We start from the raw sequence: 19,800 nt of genomic DNA on the forward strand, positions 1-19,800 counted from the left end.
AGATGATGGAGGAAACGTATGAACACTGACGGACGGTAATACTCTTCTACAAACTATGTACGAAAATTTTGTCTGTTGGTCTGTCAAAGCGTAGCTGTACACTGCTAAGTAAATAGAATTCCACCTGTAAGTATTTCCGAAAGTTCTCCATCGATTAGTAATAGTGTCTTTTTATGTATTTATATACACAAAAAGCTTTTACTCGCGACTTCGTGCGCGTATCTGTAGTATTGTTAGAGTGAGTAAGTATCAGAGAAGCAAAGCTCACGATTGAGCTGTCCCCTCTGCTGCCCCATGGTACGAAGTCAGGTATTATACGTTTAACGCCTTGTTATGCCTATGGCATCACAGCTTCGACACGAATGCATCGATTACAATTCAGATCTTTTATTTATTTGAAGGCTAGTTTAATCAGAATTGCCGTGACATATTTCTGATGAAAGTTTGTTCAGTCGTTTAAAGGTAATCTGCTATATAAAATAAAGAGTTTAACAGGAGCAACACGCTGCCTAATCAATATGTCATACTAAAATATAAATCTCAAAAAATCTATAAAAAATTCCGCAAGAACATATGTTTAAGTTTGATGGTTCACCATCGATAATAATTGTTTGTGATGTCCTTCGGATTCGCTGCGCCACGTGCAATCAAAAGACAAAAGTAATGATTATGGGTGAACCGTAAAAGATAAGTATATGCCCTCGTGGACTTTTGTGCTGATCTATTTGAGATCTACAGTTTCGTTCTTTCCAGTTTGACGTAGCTCTTATCACGTGTGCAACGTATTGTAAATGAATGCATTGGCAACAAACGTTTTGCTGCCTTGATTCACTATTGTCGACTACTATCACCTCTCCCTACTGATTTAACTTTTTTAAGTAGCCTATGCTCTTCCTCAGGATTCAAGCTATCTTCATAACAAACATCATCAAATTCGATTCGGTGGCTCTGTAGTGAAACGGTGACAGACAGACAGAGCTACAGTCACATTTGTAATATTTGTACCTTAAGGATTACTCACTGTGCCTTTCAACAAGAAGTGAAGCCGCGAATACAATTTGTATACATAGATAAATAGACACTATTACTAATAGATAGAGAACTTTCGGAAATACTTACAGGTGGCACTCTGTTTACGTAGCAAAGCACAAATATGCTTTCAAGAGACCAAATTTTCAGACAGTTTCTGGAAGAGTATTACCGTCTGTCAGTGTTAATACATTTTCTCGATCATTTGTTACATGAAATGTCATTAAGACTCCATACAATTCAGCTACAAAGAATCGACCATCTACAAAAATTGCTATCATAAAACGTTAATGATAAAGATAATACAGCATGTTTTGCAAAACGCTGAACCAAACAAAGACGATCTCACTTGTTTGTAGCTTTGAAAGGAGAGCTACTTATCTGGCAACAAATGGATGAAAATATGAAAAAATCCACAGGAGAGGCCTGTAAAAGAGCAACGGCGCTGCCAATTATTGGAGTCTTGTGTCAGTTGTTGTGCACATTAGCCAGCAAGAGGCCTTTGGCAAAAAGGTCAAGGCACATAGACCAACAAATGTACCGACTTTAAGAAGCCTGAGGATGATGACAAATCGAAAGGCTTAGCTTAAAATACAGCTATTTATAGTAACTGATGGCAGTACTATTTTTTAGTAACTAGGTAAAGAATGCAGAGAGATCAAGTACTTATCGAAAATACCTGGATGTGTTAGCCAGAACGCAGCCCTAGAAATCTACAATTTTTTTGCAAAGTAAAAGATTTAACTTTACTTACACGGCGAGTAAAACCCACACAATAGCTCACTTATCTGCTATGCAATCACGAAAAGACAAACGACGTAATGTTTTATTGTACTTTTATCGGTTATTCTGACAAAAAAAGAAACAAGAAGCAATAAAATGAAGGCATAACACAACAAGACATTCTTACGTTTAGATAATTACAGGCTTTCTGCGCATTTTAAACTCACGATTTACGTGCTGCTCGTAAGTAAAAATTGTGTTTATACCGAGTTTCTCCTCTCTCTCTATCGCTCTCTCTCTCACCCTCGCCGACTGTCTGGAGGGACGGGGGATCTCTAAGATGTCCAGAATACATGGGCTCTAAAGTGCATACCTTAATAGCTATGAGCACTTGTTCAGTAGACGCTGATGCTGAGAAAAAGTTTAAAGAAACAAAACAGCTAATTTCATCAGTCTGCTATTCACACCCCAGGACAGAAGCAGTGGGCCCAATTCTAAATGTTTTCGTATCGTGTATCTCGGGAGGAACATGGAAACCAGCCCGGTATTCACCTAGAGGGATGTCGGAAACTACCTATAAACCACATCCAGGCTGGTCAGTACACCGACCCTTCGTCGTTTATCCGCCAGGCGGATTTGATCCAGGGCCAGCATACCTCCCCGTCTCGGAAGCGGTCGCGTTAACACGCGTGGTTACCCGGGCGGGTCTATTCAGTAGAAGAGATGTGTTTCACAGTAGCGAAGATGAATACGTGTTCAGCTTCTTACAGTTCCCGAGTTATGCACTCTAGAGCCCATGTTTACTGGACTATTTTTTCTTTTTTTGGTCCATACTATCACCTCTCAAAACGTGGAAAGCAGAGAGCTTGCTGTAGACGAGATTTGTTTCACAGTATCGAAGATGGAGAAGTATTCATATCTATTAGAGCCCGTTTTTATTAAGACTTTCACCTTCTAGCATCTTGTACCTTCAAGTGGATGCTTTTATGATTAATTATGATACACTATGTATTTTAAGAAGTACAACAAATTAAAAAGAATCTACACTGATCAGCCAGAATATTATGACCACCTACCTAATAGCTGGTATGTCCACCTCTGGCAAGGATAACAGCGGCGACGCGTCGTGACATGGAAGAAATCAGGCCTTGGTAGGTCGCTGGAGGGAGCTGGCACACCTGTACACACAAGTCACCTAATTCCCCCTTTACCGAGCGAGGTGGCGCAGTGGTTAGCACACTGGACTCGCATTCGGGAGGACGACGGTTCAATCCCGTCTCCGGCCATCCTGATTTAGGTTTTCCGTGATTTCCCTAAATCGTTTCAGGCAAATGCCGGGATGGATCCTTTGAAAGGGCACGGCCGATTTCCTTCCCAATCCTTCCCTAACCCGAGCTTGCGCTCCGTCTCTAATGACCTCGTTGTCGACGGGACGTTAAACACTAACCACCACCACCTAATTCCCGTAAATTCCGCGGAGGGACCTATGAGCTCTGACGTCACGTTCAGTCACATCCCAGATGTATTCGATCGGGTTCAGATCTGACGAGTTGGGGGGCCAGCACATCAACTGGAATTCACCACTGTGTTCCTCGAACCACTCCATCACAATCCTGGCCTTGTGACATGGAGCATTATCTTGCTGAAAAATGTCACTGCCGTCGGGAAACATGATCGTTATGAACGGGTGTACGCGGCCTGTAACCAGCGTACGATACATCTTGAGTGTCATAGTGCCTTTCACGAGCTCCATTGGACTCATGGATGCGCACGTGAATGCTCCCCAGAGCATAATTGAGCTGGTGCCACCAACTCTCTGTCCCGCAGTACAGGTGTCAAGGAGCTGTTTCCCTGGAAGATGATGGATTCGCGCCCTCCCATCGGCATGATGAAGTTGTCGGGATTCATCAGACCATACAACACTCTGCCACTGCGCCAACGTCCACAGCCGATGGCCATGTGTCCATTTCAGTCGTAGTTGCCGATGTCGTGGTGTTAGCGTTGGACATGCATGTGTCTGCTGCGCAGACCAATCGTTAGGAATGTTCGGTGAACTGTGTGTTCAGACATCATTAAAGTCTGATTAGTTCCGCCACAGTTCACCGCCTGTCCTGTATTACCAGTCTGGCCAATCTACTACGTCCGATATCTGTGATGAAGGGTGGTCGCCCAACCCCATGACGTCTGTACGTGGTTTTATCTTCGTTTCGCCACGTGTTGTAGACACTCACCACAGCACTCCTCGAACACCCGACAAGTCGTGCAGTTTCCGAAATGCTCGTACCGAGCCTCCAGGCCATCACTATTTGCCCTCGGTCAAACTCAGATAGATTGCACGCCTTCCCCATTCTACCCGCGGACAGCACGCTTACATGCACCGTGCGTGTGTTTGACTAGCAGTCATTCCTCGTCAGGTGAGGACGAGTTTATATCGATAGTAGGTCGGTGGTAATAATGTCCTGGCTTATGACGTCTGGGAAAACTATCGCAAATAAAATGCCATCTTAAAATAGTTGCTGAGCCAACAGAAAAGATCTTAAGCGTAATGACCTCCGATTTGAAATGTCTGATACCCATAAATTCTTTCTGGTTCATGCGTTATTTTTCGAAACCCAGTACCCATTACTGCATGGTTACAGTACTTCCATAACATTTTGTATTCTTTTCCAGCTTACGCCACATGTCGTACGCAGTTCTCATTGAAGGCTTGCTTAAGTCTACCGTACAAATAACGACAAGCGCGCTACATAAACAAGAATAAACGTGACTCTTCTAACATAAGAACAGATTTGGTAGCTTCCTCCATCGGCTACATCACGCGTATCATGGCCTGCTGGAAATGAAGAGTTTGTGCTTAGAAACGGTTATATGAGTCCGATATGATATTGCAGTGGCTGTGTTGTTCAGAAGTATGGCGCATCTTACTTGTGAACAACACTGGCACTGTAATATCATATTCACCCGCTGACACCGGGAAAGCGGCTTTTAAGTAAAATGTCTCCCCTGTATGGGAACATATATTATGAATGTACGAGTTCAGGTTGTAGACACATCCACATCTACATCTACATCATACTCCGCAAGACATCTAATGGTGTGTGGCGGAGGGTACTTTCGGTACCAATGTCTGACCCCTCCAACCCTGTTCCACCTGTGAATAGTGCGTGGGAAGAATGATTGTCGGTAAGCCTCTGAATTGGCTCTAATTTCTCGAATTTTCTCCTCGTGGTCAATACGCGAGATGTATGTGGGGGGAAGTAATACACTCCTGGAAATTGAAATAAGAACACCGTGAATTCATTGTCCCAGGAAGGGAAACTTTATTGACACATTCCTGGGGTCAGATACATCACATGATCACACTGACAGAACCACAGGCACATAGACACAGGCAACAGAGCATGCACAATGTCGGCACTAGTACAGTGTATATCCACCTTTCGCAGCAATGCAGGCTGCTATTCTCCCATGGAGACGATCGTAGAGATGCTGGATGTAGTCCTGTGGAACGGCTTGCCATGCCATTTCCACCTGGCGCCTCAGTTGGACCAGCGTTCGTGCTGGACGTGCAGACCGAGTGAGACGACGCTTCATCCAGTCCCAAACATGCTCAATGGGGGACAGATCCGGAGATCTTGCTGGCCAGGGTAGTTGACTTACACCTTCTAGAGCACGTTGGGTGGCACGGGATACATGCGGACGTGCATTGTCCTGTTGGAACATCACGTTCCCTTGCCGGTCTAGGAATGGTAGAACGTGGGTTCGATGACGGTTTGGATGTACCGTGCACTATTCAGTGTCCCCTCGACGATCACCAGTGGTGTACGGCCAGTGTAGGAGATCGCTCCCCACACCATGATGCCGGGTGTTGGCCCTGTGTGCCTCGGTCGTATGCAGTCCTGATTGTGGCGCTCACCTGCACGGCGCCAAACACGCATACGACCATCATTGGCACCAAGACAGAAGCGACTCTCAACGCTGAAGACAACACGTCTCCATTCGTCCCTCCATTCACGCCTGTCGCGACACCACTGGAGGCGGGCTGCACGATGTTGGGGCGTGAGCGGAAGACGGCCTAACGGTGTGCGGGACCGTAGCCCAGCTTCATGGAGACGGTTGCGAATGGTCCTCGCCGATACCCCAGGAGCAACAGTGTTCCTAATTTGCTGGGAAGTGGCGGTGCGGTCCCCTACGGCACTGCGTAGGATCCTACGGTCTTGGCGTGCATCCGTACGTCGCTGCGGTCAGGTCCCAGGTCGACGGGCACGTGCACCTTCCGCCGACCACTGGCGACAACATCGATGTACTGTGGAGACCTCACGCCCCACGTGTTGAGTAATTCGGCGGTACGTCCACCCAGCCTCCCGCATGCCCACTATACGCCCTCGCTCAAAGTCCGTCAACTGCACATACGGTTCACGTCCACGCTGTCGCGGCATGCTACCAGTGTTAAAGACTGCGATGGAGCTCCGTATGCCACGGCAAACTGGCTGACACTGACGGCGGCGGTGCACAAATGCTGCGCAGCTAGCGCCATTCGACGGCCAACATCGCGGTTCCTGGTGTGACCGCTGTGCCGTGCGTGTGATCATTGTTTGTACAGCCCTCTCGCAGTGTCCGGAGCAAGTATGGTGGGTCTGACACACCGGTGTCAATGTGTTCTTTTTTCCATTTCCAGGAGTGTATGTTGTTCGACTCCTGAAAAGTGCTGTTCCGAAATTTCAATAGTAAATCTCTCTGTGACGCACAACGCTTCTCTTGTAACGTCTGCCAGTGGAGTATGTTTAGCATCTCCGTAACGCTCTCTCGCTAGGTAAACGATCCCGTGATGAATTGCGTCGCTCTTCGTTGGATCTTCTCTATGCCATCCATCAGTCCTACCTGATAGGGATCCCACATAGATGAACAATACTCAAGAATCGGGCGAACAAGCGCCTTATAAGCCACTTCTTTCGTGGATGAGTTACATTTCCTTAAGATTCTTCCGATGAATCTGAGTCTGGTATCTGCTTTTCCCACTATCGCTTTTATGTGGTCATTCCACTCAAGGTCGCTCTGGATAGTTACGCCTAGATATTTTACGGCAGACGCTGTTTGTCATCAATAGTGTAGCTGTACAGTAGCGGATTTATTTTACTATGTATGCCCAATATGTTACATTTATTTACGTTCAGGATCAAATGCCAGATCCTGCACCAATCATAAATTCTCTGCAGGTCGTTCTGCAAATTCTCACTTTCTTCTGGTGTTGCTACTTTGGTGTAGACAACCGCATCGTCTGAGAATAGCCATAAAAAGCGTCCGACGCTTTCTACTAGATCATTTATATATTTTGTAAACAGCAACGGTCCTATCACACTTCACTGTGGTACTGCGGACATTACCTTTATATCTGTCGATTTTGTTCTGTTAAGAGCGACGCGTTGAGTTCTGTCTGCAAGAAAGTTTTGAATCCAATTACAAGTCTGCTCCGATACTCTATAAGCTCTTATTTTTTTCATTGAACAGCAATGCGGAAGGGTGTCAAATGCCTCACTGAAATGTAGAAACACGGCATCAACCTGAGCGCCGTTTTCCACTGCGCTGTGGATCTCATGGAGGAACAGAGCGCGCTGTCTTTCGCAGGATCTCTGTTTGCGGAATCCATGTTGATTTTTATAGAGGAGATGTTCATTTTCCAAAAACATCATAATTCTCGAGCATAAAACATGTTCTATAATTCTACAACAGATTGGTGTGTGGGTCTGTCTTACGGCCTTTCTTAAAAACGGGAATGACCTGCGCATTTTTCCAGTCGTTAGCTACCTTTCGTTGCTCAAGCGATCTACGATAAATTACTGCTAGAAGGAGAACAAGTTCTTTCGCATAATCTTTATAGAATCTTATAGGTATGTCATCTGATCCTGACGCATTTCCATTACTAAACGATTGCAGCTGCTTTTCAATTCCGCGATCGGTTATCTCAATACCTGCCGTGTCGACGGTCGCACGACGATTGAAAGAAGGGGCAGTTCTACGATCTTCCGCGGTGAAACAACTTCGAAAGACCGAATTCAGTATTTCGGCACTCTGTTATATTCCGCTTCGGTGCCGGTGGGGTCGCTGAGAGAATGAATAGATGATTTTGACCCAACTACTGATTTTACATATGACCAAAATCTCTTATGGTTTTTACTCAGGTCTGTTTACAACGTCTTACATTCAAAATCATTGAACGCTTCTCTCATTGCTCTCCTTACGCTCATTTTCACTTCGTTCGGCTTTTGTTTCTCAGCTAGGTTTTTACTTCTCTTGAATCTGAGATGAAGTGCTCTTTTTCAACGTAGCGCTTTTCTAACGAGGCTATTAAACCACGGTGGATCGTTTCCATCCCTTAAAACCTTACTCGAAACGTACTTGTCTAGGACATATTGAACGATGCCTTTGAATTTTTTCCATTTGTCCTCCACATCTTCGTCCTCAGCTGACTGCTGAGATATTCTGAAATTTGTATCCTGTCACCCTTGCTGAGCAAATATATCTTCCTACCTTCCTTACCATTCCTTGTAGGTCGTGTCGTCATAGATGCTGTCACTGCCTTATGATTAATGATACCTTCCTTACGTTAACTAATTCGATAAATTCATATCTGTTCGTTGCCAGGAGGTCTGAGACGTTACCATCACGAGTTGGTTATCTAACTATCTGCTCAAGGTAATTTTCGGACAATACATCCAGAACAATGCCACACGAATCCCTGTCTCTGACACTAGTTTTGATGGCATAACACTCCCAATCTATACCTGGTAATTTGAAGTCACCTCCTATTACAACGGCATGATCAGGAAAATTACTAATTATATTCTGCAAGTCCTGTCTGAAGCGCTCTACAACTACAAATCCTGACCCAAGTGGTCTATAAAAGCATCCGATCACCATTTTTGACCGTTCTTTGACACTCAGTTTCTCCCAAATTAATTCACATTCGGAATCCGTGATAACCTCGCTAGATTTTATCGAGTTTTTTACTGCGGTAAGCACGCCGCCACCATTGGCGGCTAACCTATCCTTACGATAAACATTCCAGTCTGAACTTAGGATTTCGTTGTCATTGACGTCTTGTTTCAACCAGCTTTCTGTTTCCAATACTGTCTGTGCATTATAACCTTCAGTAAGCGATACTAACTCTGGAACCTTTCCTTGACTGCTCCTGCAGTTTACTAAAATCATATTAATCTTCATGTTAATCTTTTCTATCTCTGATCTGCGAGAACCAAAATTCTCTGAGGTCACTGTGGCTGATTTAACAGGCAAATCGTCTTTGATCGCAAGGGAGCGTTTCTCTAAGCTAAAAAAAAAAAATAAAATAAAATAAAATCAGGTGCACGTCACAAGTACCTCCAGGCAAACAGACCGATGCACACTGGAATTCTTTCCCGCCTTGCCTGCTATCTCCCTGAGGGGCTCCATCACCCATCTAACATTGGAGCTCCCAATGACAGGCATACCCACCCTCTGTACTTGTCCGGACTGGGCAGGAAAATCGACAGCTGGCCCAAAAGCAGAGGCATCCCGTGCTGGCTCAGACTTACCGTCAACACTGTGTAGCACCTCGTAAGTGTTCGTAAAACGTAGGGAGCCAGCCGAACGGCCTGCTCCCTCTTTCATCTTCCGCCCAGTAACCCGCGAACCCACCACTGTCTGTCACCCACTCTGGATTGAGGACGGACCGGTCAGATGTTGCGTATCAGAAGCCGTAGCGACGTCCTGGTCACCAGGGTTTCCAGCGCACCAAAGGTGTCGCAGGCCTCGTCATTGGTGCCCCGACGTCACCACAACTTTGAGCATTAGCTAGAAGCTTGTCGACGGTAGCCAACGCAGCTTCTAGCTGTTTACGGAATGCAGCTAACTCTCCCATATGGCTGACGACATTCGAAAGTTTGGGTCTGGCCGTGAGCCATGCTCGGATAGCCTAATGGTATGCCGCCAAGGTAGGTGAGCGTGTTTGGTCACAGGGCTGGCTGCCCTCTGTAATAAAAAAAAAGGTGAGTGAAATGTTCAACGATCAACCTAGAACAGGCGTCGTATGACGTTCGCCCGGACCAATAGCAGAGAAAGGTAAGGTGACATCTCGCGATAAGCGGGAAATCCGGGTTCAAGTCCCGGTGTGGAACAACTTTTCATTGTCGTCATTCTTTTATACAGCTGATGGTTGTCCATATTCGCAAACCAGTATTCCGAATACTTTACGTTATATGAGTTTGTCGAGTTACTTAGTTAGCTGAGTAGATACGTGCTGAGTGACCGAACGTTGTGACCTTTTTTCTATGAAAGGAAGGAGCATCGAAGGATATGTGGACACTCGATGCAATACGAATGGTATATAAAACTAGCCAGGACTATAGAGAAATTATTCAGAGCACTTCGTCTACTAAGATGCGTCACAGAAGGCTTTCCATTATGACAGACATTTGCTCAGTTGCGGACAGATCTAGTGATCGTGTTGGGTTACGCACATAGCATGCGCACGGCCATTACCTGGCTGTATAGCACATCTCCCTGGTGTAGGAATGTCGACTACACTGACTTGTTTATATTCTGTATGCATCTCGTATTGTTCAGTAAATGATCACCAAAAATACCAATTACGGTATTTGTACGCTATGGCTCATGATACAACCAGGTCTGTAGTATTTTCTGTTTGTAGTTTGAGTGTATTTACATTTTGCGGCCTGCACTGCGGCTGTAGCGGTTATAAGCTAAGTACTGACAAACGTATTTGTGCTCTGTAATACAGTTAGCCGGCCGCGGTGGCCGTGCGGTTCTGGCGCTGCAGTCCGGAATCGCGGGACTGCTACGGTCGCAGGTTCGAATCCTGCCTCGGGCATGAGTGTGTGTGATGTCCTTAGGTTAGTTAGGTTTAAGTAGTTCTAAGTTCTAGGGGACTTATGACCTAAGATGTTGAGTCCCATAGTGCTCAGAGCCATTTGAACCATTTTTTTGTAATACAGTTATTAAATTTAATAGATTTCAGCGGTGTTGCGTGCCGTTTGTGACGAAATAACGACTTAATAAACTTTTGTAATCGTCCGCTCGCTGTGTTTTATAGAGTTTTCAGTGTGTTGAAGTCGTTTAGTAAATTTCGTGCTTTAGTTTTCAACTGACGTTTATTATTCTTTCTAGTGAAATATTTCAGTAAAATTTTCATTTAGTGTTTTAACTTCGCTTAGTGTTACAGTGATCGTTTTAATTTTTTGGTTTTAGCTAATAATTTTGTGAAGTTTTGCTGGTATTGGTATCGGCTGTGTTGTAGTAGTATTAACACAAGTAGCTGCTTTCTTAGTAGGCAGAGAATTTCGAGACCATTATTGTTAGTTCTTAAATAGTTCTACTGGTGTAACTGAACTTTGGTAATGTAGACGTATAGTTTTTTTTCAGTAACTGTAAAATTTTACCATGAGTGAAAAGTGTGGGCTCTGTCGTAGGTTTGTGAGTAGTGGATTACGGTGTGGGATTTGTTCAAAGTATTTTCATTGGGGGGAATGCAGTGGGGAAGCCAGTGGTCATTTTAGGGAGATCCTCTCCTGGGAATGTAGAATCTGTAGTAGAAACAAGTTAATAGAGGAGCAGGAGCGTAAGATCTGTGCCCTTCAGGTGCACCTACAATGCGCAAAGGAGGAACTAGATAGGTTGAGGAGGGTGAAGGGTGGTGGGGAATGGGAACTGACAGTTGGCAAGAAGGTAGCTAGGAAGAGGAGGTATTCAGACAGTTTTACTTTGCATACATGCAATAGATACGACCAACTGTCAGAGATGAGTGGAGAGGAGCCTCGTGTAGCCGTAGATGTAGGTAACTTGCAGCAGTCCTCAGCAATTAGGAGGCCTAGGTTAGTAGCAAAGTCTAGCAGAACGAAGTTTATGCTGCTAGGTAGTTCCCACGGTAGAGGTGTGGGCCAGCAGTTGCAGGAAGTGTTGGGGAGTGAGTACCAGGTCACCAGCACTGTGAAGGCTAGTGCAGGGTTGGCTCAGGTGACTGAAAGCATAGGGGAGTTATGTAAGAATTTTACGAAAGAGGATCAGGTAGTGATAGTGGGTGAAGCAGGGAACAGTCTCGATAGGGTCGGGGAATATGATGTCAGTGGTGACTTGGTTAAGATAGCTATTCAAACTGGTGGCACTAATGTGCATTTCGTGCAACTGTTTCAGCGTCATGATCGGCCTCACCTTAATGCGGCTGTTAGGCGCGTTAATGTGGGGCTGGGGAGGGCACTGATGGCGGAGGGCATGGATCACATCTCAGTGGTGCCAGCTGGGTCTATCAGTAGATGGTGTTTCACTAGGCGTGGTCTGCACCTCAATAGGTATGGGAAGGGGAGGCTGGCTAAGCTTATAGGTGACAGTGTAGTGGGTGGTGGGTATCACTCATGGAAAAATTCCTGTAGTAGTTGGTGTTAGAGCTGCACCTTTTTTAGACTGAAGTCAGCTGAAAGGTATACCTGCTTAATGGAAGTGCCTCTAACTAAGGGCTCACCTCCAGGGTATGTAATGTTTACAAGTAGAGAAGGAATTAGCATATTTCATCAAAATATAAGAGGTATTAGAGATAAAGTTAGTGAACTGCTAATAGATGTTAACTCTGAAATTATTGGTATATCAGAGCACCACTTAAATAATTTGATAATTCAGAGTCTTCCTTTACCAGGCTACAGGTTAGCTGGCTGTTTCTCAAGGAGTTCCTTGCGGGGTGGGGGAGTGGCTCTGTACGTAAAAAACAGTATTTCATTTGAGTCCATAGACGTATCACGACACTGCACTGAACAGATATTTGAAAGTTGTGCAGCATTAGTTGAATTTAGTGAAACTAAACTTCTAATTGCTGTTGTTTATAGGTCCCCTAACTCCGACTTCAGAGCATTTTTGCTTAAGCTAGAGAGGGTTCTTGACTCACTTTGTAGGAAGTACCAGACAGTAGTTATATGTGGTGACTTCAATATTAATTTTGTACATGATTGTGCAAGAAAAAGGATGTTGGTAGATCTCCTAAAATCATATGATCTGATGCAAACTGTGTTTTTTTTCAACTAGGGTACAGGGGAACAGTAGCACAGTCATAGACAATATTTTTATTCATTCTTCTTTACTAGATGGGCATTCTGTTAGTAAAAGGGTGAATGACCTTTCAGACCATGATGCACAAATTTTAACACGAAAAGGTTTTTGTACTCAGACCAATGTCGTATTTAATTACAAACTACGTAGGCAAGTTAATCCAACAGCAATAGAGAGTTTTTCAAAACTTGCCAAGGAACAAGAGTGGCAAGATGTTTATAGTGCCGATAATATAGATGATAAATACAATGCTTTCCATAACACATTTCTCACGCTCTTTGAGAGTTGCTTTCCATTAGAACATTCTAAACGGGGTACTAGCAGTAATGGACAGCCCGGTTGGCTGACTAGTGGGATAAGGATATCATGTAGAGCAAAGCGGGAATTATATAAAAATGTTAGAAGTAGTCACAATCAAGCTACAGTAGCCCATTACAAACAGTATTGTAAGGTGCTTAAAAATGTTATTAGCAAGGCAAAAAGTATGTTGTATGCAAATAGAATAGCTAATTCATAGGATAAAATTAAGGCCATATGGTCAGTTGTGAAGGAAGTGTCTGGTCAGCAGCACAAGGTTGATGATATAAACTCAGTTCGCAGTAACAATATTTCTGTTACTGATAAATCAGATATATGTACAGTATTTAACAACCATTTTCTGAGGATTGCTGCTGAATTAAATAAAAATTTAGCTTCTACAGGAAATCATATAAATATCTTAGCAAATGCCTTTCCGGATTGACGTCTGAAATACTCCTCTGTGATACAGACAAGAGGGATATTGAGTCACTAATTAAATCACTGAAGACTAAGGACTCTCATGGTTATGATGGAGTGTCTAGAAGAATATTAAAGTACTGTGCTGCACATATTAGCCCTGTATTAGCCATATTTGTAATTTTTCCTTTAGGAATGGTCAGTTTCCTGAGCGATTAAAGTACTCAGTAGTAAAGCCGCTTTATAAAAAGGGAGAAAGGGATAATGTAGATAATTTTAGACCTATTTCTATGCCATCAGTGTTTGCAAAAGTTATCGAAAAAGCTGTGTATGTAAGGTTAATTGATCATTTTATATCACACGATTTGCTATCAAATGTACAGTTCGGCTTTAGAAGTCGTTTGACAACTGAAAATGCTACATTCTCTTTTCTCTGTGAGGTACTGGATGGGCTAAACAAAAAGTTTCGAACGCTTGGCGTATTTTTTGATTTAACAAAGGCATTTGACTGTGTTGATCTCACAATATTGCTCCAGAAGTTGGATCATTCCGGAATAAGGGGAGTAGTTCACAATTGGTTCATCTCTTACTTTAGCAACAGGCAGCAAAAGGTCATTATTCACAATGTTGATAACGGCTGTGATGTGGTATCTGACTGGGGTACTGTCAAGTGGGGGGGTGCCCCGGGGCTCAGTGTTGGGGCCGCTCCTGTTCCTTATTTATATAAATGATATGCCCTATAGTATTATGGGTAACTCTAAAATATTTCTGTTTGCTGATGACACTTAGCTTGGTAGTAAAGGATGTTGTGTGCAACATTGACTCGGTTTCAAGTAGTGCAGTACATGACCTCAGTTCATGGCTTGTAGAAAATAAACTAACGTTAAATCACAGTAAGATTCAGTTTTTACAGTTTCTAACACGCAATTCAACAAAACCTGACGTTTTAATCTCACAGAACGGGCATATGATTAGTGAAACTGAACAGTTCAAATTCCTAGGTGTTCATATAGATAGTAAGCTGTCGTGGAAAGCCCACGTTCAGGATCTTGTTCAAAGACTTAATACTGCCATTTTCACTATTCGAACGGTGTTGAAAGTGAGTGATACTTCGACACGTAAATTAGTCTACTTTGCTTATTTTCATTCACTTATGTCGTATGGTATTATGTTTTGGGGTAACTCTTCCCATTCTAGAAGGATATTTTTGGCTCAGAAACGGGCGGTTCGGGCAATAAGTGGTGTGAGTTCACGAACCTCTTGTCGACCTCTGTTCACGAGTCTGGGTATTTTGACATTGGCCTCTCAATATGTATATTCCTTATTGTCGTTTCTTGTTACCAATATTAGTTTATTTCCAACAATAAGCAGCTTTCACTCGGTTAATACTCGGCAGAAATCAAACGTGCATTTGGATCGGACTTCCTTAACTCTTGTGCAAAAAGGTGTGCAGTATACTGCTGCATCCATTTTCAATAAGCTGCCACTCGAATTCAAAAATCTTAGCAGTAATCCATGTGGTTTCAAATCGAAACTGAAGAGTTTCCCCATGGGTCACTCCTTCTATTCTATCGAGGAGTTCCTTGAAAAATTAAGCTGATTCTCATTGTATTGCTGATTTGCTTGAACATATGGACAGATTTTCTTTCAGGTTCATGAACATTTATTTTTATCTGTTATTACTTTTATGTTGTAAGTTCATGTACTGACACGTTCCATGACCTTGGATATTTGCTCCTCAATTTGGTCCTACGGAACTTGACATGTAAAAAAAAATTTAAAAAAAAACACTGAAAGGTGGCTGCGCTGAGACGAAATCAGAATGGAAACCTGACTAGCGATACCTGTTCTCACAGTGAGCTTCAGGCAAGAAGTTCCTGATAGTCCTACGTAATACTCTGAGATCTACATCAGTCCTTAATTGCCTTGCTAGTAGCATGATGTGACCGAGAGAATCTGTACCCTTGCGCTGTCTGGGATCAGGTCGATGAGTATACATACCTTCCTACAGTGCTGACTGATCCAGCACGACGCTCGAAACAAACAGGCCAATCTTTCGGTAAGTCAAGTACATTTATTTTTTTGCTCATTGCTTTCAAGCATAGTACCTTGTTCTTCTACCGTTCACACCACGGCATTCTGAATCATAGCCTCAGGCGTCCTCGGCCAGTGCCCCACAATATCGTGCTTCTATGTCACATCTCTAGTGGTGTTCATTTCTCATTTTCTGCGAGTGTACGTCACAAGAAGCAGGACAGCGACGTTTTACTGCACACTGTAGAAGCTGGAGGTTAGCCCGCTACATAAAGCAGGACAGGTCACAAGATATGCACAAAATATTAACAGTGTGGTACCACAGCGGGAAGGCGCAATTGTAACCGAGCACGACTACAACGCACATTATTGTAGTTGAGTCGTAGATATTTACTGATTATATACATGTAATTATCTAGGCATATGAACATGGCAATCTTCTTATGAATGTCTTCTGCGTGTGCTAAAAAATTCATATTTGTAATATTTCGCTGTAAATGGTCATATACCCGATATTACTCCGTCAACAAAATAAAACAAAATAAAAATACACTCATTTGGGCATACTGCATCTATGTATGCAGTATATAACAACTACATATTTTCAATACTTGTGAGCCGCAGAGCACTACATGTACAGGACGGGCAAAATAAAACTGGCCCAGAAAATGTTCGTACACTTGAAGATAGGCAACCCAGCTTACGAATATGTGAACACCACATACTGAAACACCGAAATTCGAGTACGGAAAGTGGAAGCACGTGCAATGTTTCATGCGAACCAACATAGATAACTGTTCACTGGCGTCCTGAATCAGTAACACTTGTACAGATTTTTTTATAGAAAATGTTACTGATTCTTCATTGGAAAGAATATATATATACACAAAAGTCAATTCTGTGACAAAAATAAAACCTCAAAAACCGAATAAAATCTTTTACGTGTATGTGTACAAGTGTAAAAATTTGTAACACAGACCTTGGTGTGAAAGTTTTTTGCTCGTTAAAAAAGACATTAGAGAGACATATATTACTCAAACTTCCTTTTGCAGTCGGGGCTAAAATGTATTATCTGTTTCAGATTTGTATCTTTTCCTGAAATTGTGAAGATGGAGAACAAGATACCGTTCCGAGTAAAAATGGAAAGCCTCCAGAAGACACCTCTGTTTACTGGAAGTTTCTACTACGGAGCCGCTGGCTTTAGTGCATTTACAGGCAATCCAGCAGTCGCCAGTAAGTTGAGTACTTACACGTAATGCACGCTGTACTGCAAGTAATTGTAATATCATAGAAAAAAAGTGATCACAAACAGTTAACCGCTCCTCTTTGCAGGCAAAAATAAAATCAATACAAATATAGTAAAGAATATGCTAGACAAGTCAACTCAACGGAAAATATATCAGTGTTTACCAAAATGTACTCATTGCATACAAGAAACTCTTGAAAGAAACACTTCATGGACGAAACCTATCGTTGTCAAATAAGTTTTATACGTATTTTATTCTTATGTCTGCAAAACATGAAAACTAAGGGATGTAGTTATAGTATATCCCGTTCGAGTAAAAGTAGAGAATGTGTGTAAATTGTAGTAAATATTTTAGACTAATTTCTGCAGGCCGGAATGGCCGAGCGGTTCTAGGCGCTACAGTCTGGAACCGCGCGACCGCTACGGTCGCAGGTTCGAATCCTACCTCGGGCATGGATGTGTGTGATGTCCTTAGGTTAGTTAGGTTTAAGTAGTTCTAAGTTCTAGGGGACTGATGACCACAGCAGTTAAGTCCCATAGTGCTCAGAGCCATTTGAACCATTAGACTAATTTCTGGGAGTAGCACTGGACAAAGATGAAAGTTTCCCCGTTCTGCAACATACGTTTTTGTCCCTCTGACACTTTCACGATTATCACTCAGTTTCTAATACGAGTGCTAGCAACAGGATAATGAATACGGTTTTCTTTAGCGGAGGCTATGAATTAAAAGATTTCTATTTCGGTTTATTATGATATTTTAAATATTTTTGCTCCAATACTTTCTACTAGTTGTTTACACAGCGTGACACATGCTATCTTATAGAATGTAAAAGTAAGATCGATATTATTCTTCAGAACAAATGCACGAAGACGCGAAAATTAGAGTGAGCATAAGTAATTATACAAGGCTTCATAATAAGATTCAATAGTCAGTTTTTTTCGCTTTCCCGATTTCAACAAGTTATTTACCACGGTCAGAAGCCTACAAGATTAGGAGTATTATAAATAATCAGACCTTTGCACACATTTATACAGAGCATAAAAAGTGTGTATTGGTTTAGCAGACGTCGATATATCTTCCACAGGAGCATGACGCCATATCATACCCAAAACTGAACATACTGTCTGTGATTATTGTAAACACAGATTGAGAAGCTGGTAATTTGCAGCAAATGAATCACATCAAGCTGTTGTGTAAGCAGCAGGGAACATATATAAAAGCATATAAAAAGTATAGCAGAGGTATACAAGGAAGCTATATATAATAAATTTAGAAAACACGGCACATATCTCTAATATCTAAAAGGAATGGGCTAATTTTTACATTTTAAAAGAGATGCCATGTTTTTCAAATGTATTACACATGACTTCGTTACACACTTTAGTTATACTTTTTATATGGTTTTATATGTGTTCCTCGCTGCCACAACAGCTTGACATGTACACAGACGTGATTCATTTAGTGTAAATTATCAATCTGTCAATCTGTATTTAAAGTAATCAAGTACAATATGTACAGTTTCGGTCACGTCATGGAATTATGCTTCTGGGAAAAAGATATTGACATCTGCTAAACAAATACTAAATAAGTTTCTGCAACATGCTTCTTACACTTTGCACAAATGTATAACCAAGGTCTATTGATTTACAGTATTCCTAATTTTGTAGGATTTTTAAGATGACAAATTAATTTCTTGAAAACTGGAAAGCGAAATATAAATATCTGTGTAACTGACTACTGAATTTTATTCTGAAATATAGGATATACGGAAATTCCCGTTACAAAGTTCTAAGACTTTTAGAGTGGAGTGAGTACGTAATATTTTGAATAGGAATCCACGTCCGGGAAAGTACCGTTTCCATTCTACGGCTGTTTCAGTACAGTTGTTTAACTCATCCACTTCTGCTCGAGGAAATACATTAGGCGTGACGGAGTACAATTATTAAGTAACAATTCGAAAGGATCCATTTATCACTTTAGCATATTTGTTTGTGATAACACTTAAAACATTATGTTTTTACTTCATTCCAGAAAAAAAAAATAATTCAACGTACTATACGTATAGAACAGTACTGATGCATTACAACAGTAGCTCGATGTTGCGACCACCAACGTTTTCAGACATTGTACCTACGAAGCATGTGCTGACACACACTCACTATCCCACCTGTTGTCTCTAGTGCAGCGGCCAGAACTCGTGCCAGCAGATCTTCCTCTGTCTCTAAAGAAGTCTCGTAAATTAAACTTTGCATGCGACATGCGACCCCACAAAAAGTAATCCGGCGATCGCACTACCCTATTGCATACCAGGTCTCTTTCCCGCAACAGTAGTGGGCGCGTTACACAAACTAACTAAGTAACAGGGGTTCCTATTCAAAACACAGGGTGTTTTTTTTTTTAAAAAAAAAGCTTGTTCATACGACCTACATACTTAGTCAGGGTGTCATCTTGAAGGAAAATTGAAGGTTTGACTGTTTGGTAAGACTTCTAGGATATCCGAAATGTCTGCTTTCCATGTAAGTGAATGCGCCGAGATGCGCCAATTGCATGACCCCAACCACCTACCTCTTAACTTTTTCTTTCGAGGAATCGTCAAGAACACCTTGGTTGTTCCACCATTACTAGCTTCTCTGTCAGAGCGCAGTACAAGAATCAACCTCGCAACTAAACAAGTCACGCCTGAGATGCTGCAGTGAGTTTGACAAGAAATCGACTTCAGATGAGATGAGTGTCAATCAATGGAAGTCACTTTCAAACTGTTTAGGTATTTGGTAAAAAAGTTGATGTATTTTGCTATAAAATGACACCAAAACTATGTTTGTAGGTGAAGTGAATACATCACTATGAGTTTTCAGAGTTGTAAAGTCATTTTCGATACACCCTATATTGTGTACTCGCTCCTCTCTAAAAGTTAGCAACGGGAATTTCCGAACACCCTGTATGTACTACAGTTACTCAAAAA

General features: G+C 42.4%; 1 protein-coding gene across 1 annotated transcript in view; it reads left to right on the forward strand.

The window, feature by feature from the left end:
* The window catches only part of LOC126183836 (ETS-related transcription factor Elf-1-like), a 164,979-nt gene that overhangs the window by 122,042 nt on the left and 23,137 nt on the right, over positions 1–19,800 (forward strand). Inside the window, exon 3 of the mRNA XM_049926097.1 lies at positions 16,673–16,824. Coding sequence (XP_049782054.1) covers positions 16,673–16,824 — 152 coding nt within the window. The remainder of the gene's footprint in view (positions 1–16,672; positions 16,825–19,800) is intronic.

The sequence above is a fragment of the Schistocerca cancellata genome, chromosome 4, assembly GCF_023864275.1.
Source record: "Schistocerca cancellata isolate TAMUIC-IGC-003103 chromosome 4, iqSchCanc2.1, whole genome shotgun sequence".
NCBI classification, from domain to species: domain Eukaryota; kingdom Metazoa; phylum Arthropoda; class Insecta; order Orthoptera; family Acrididae; genus Schistocerca; species Schistocerca cancellata.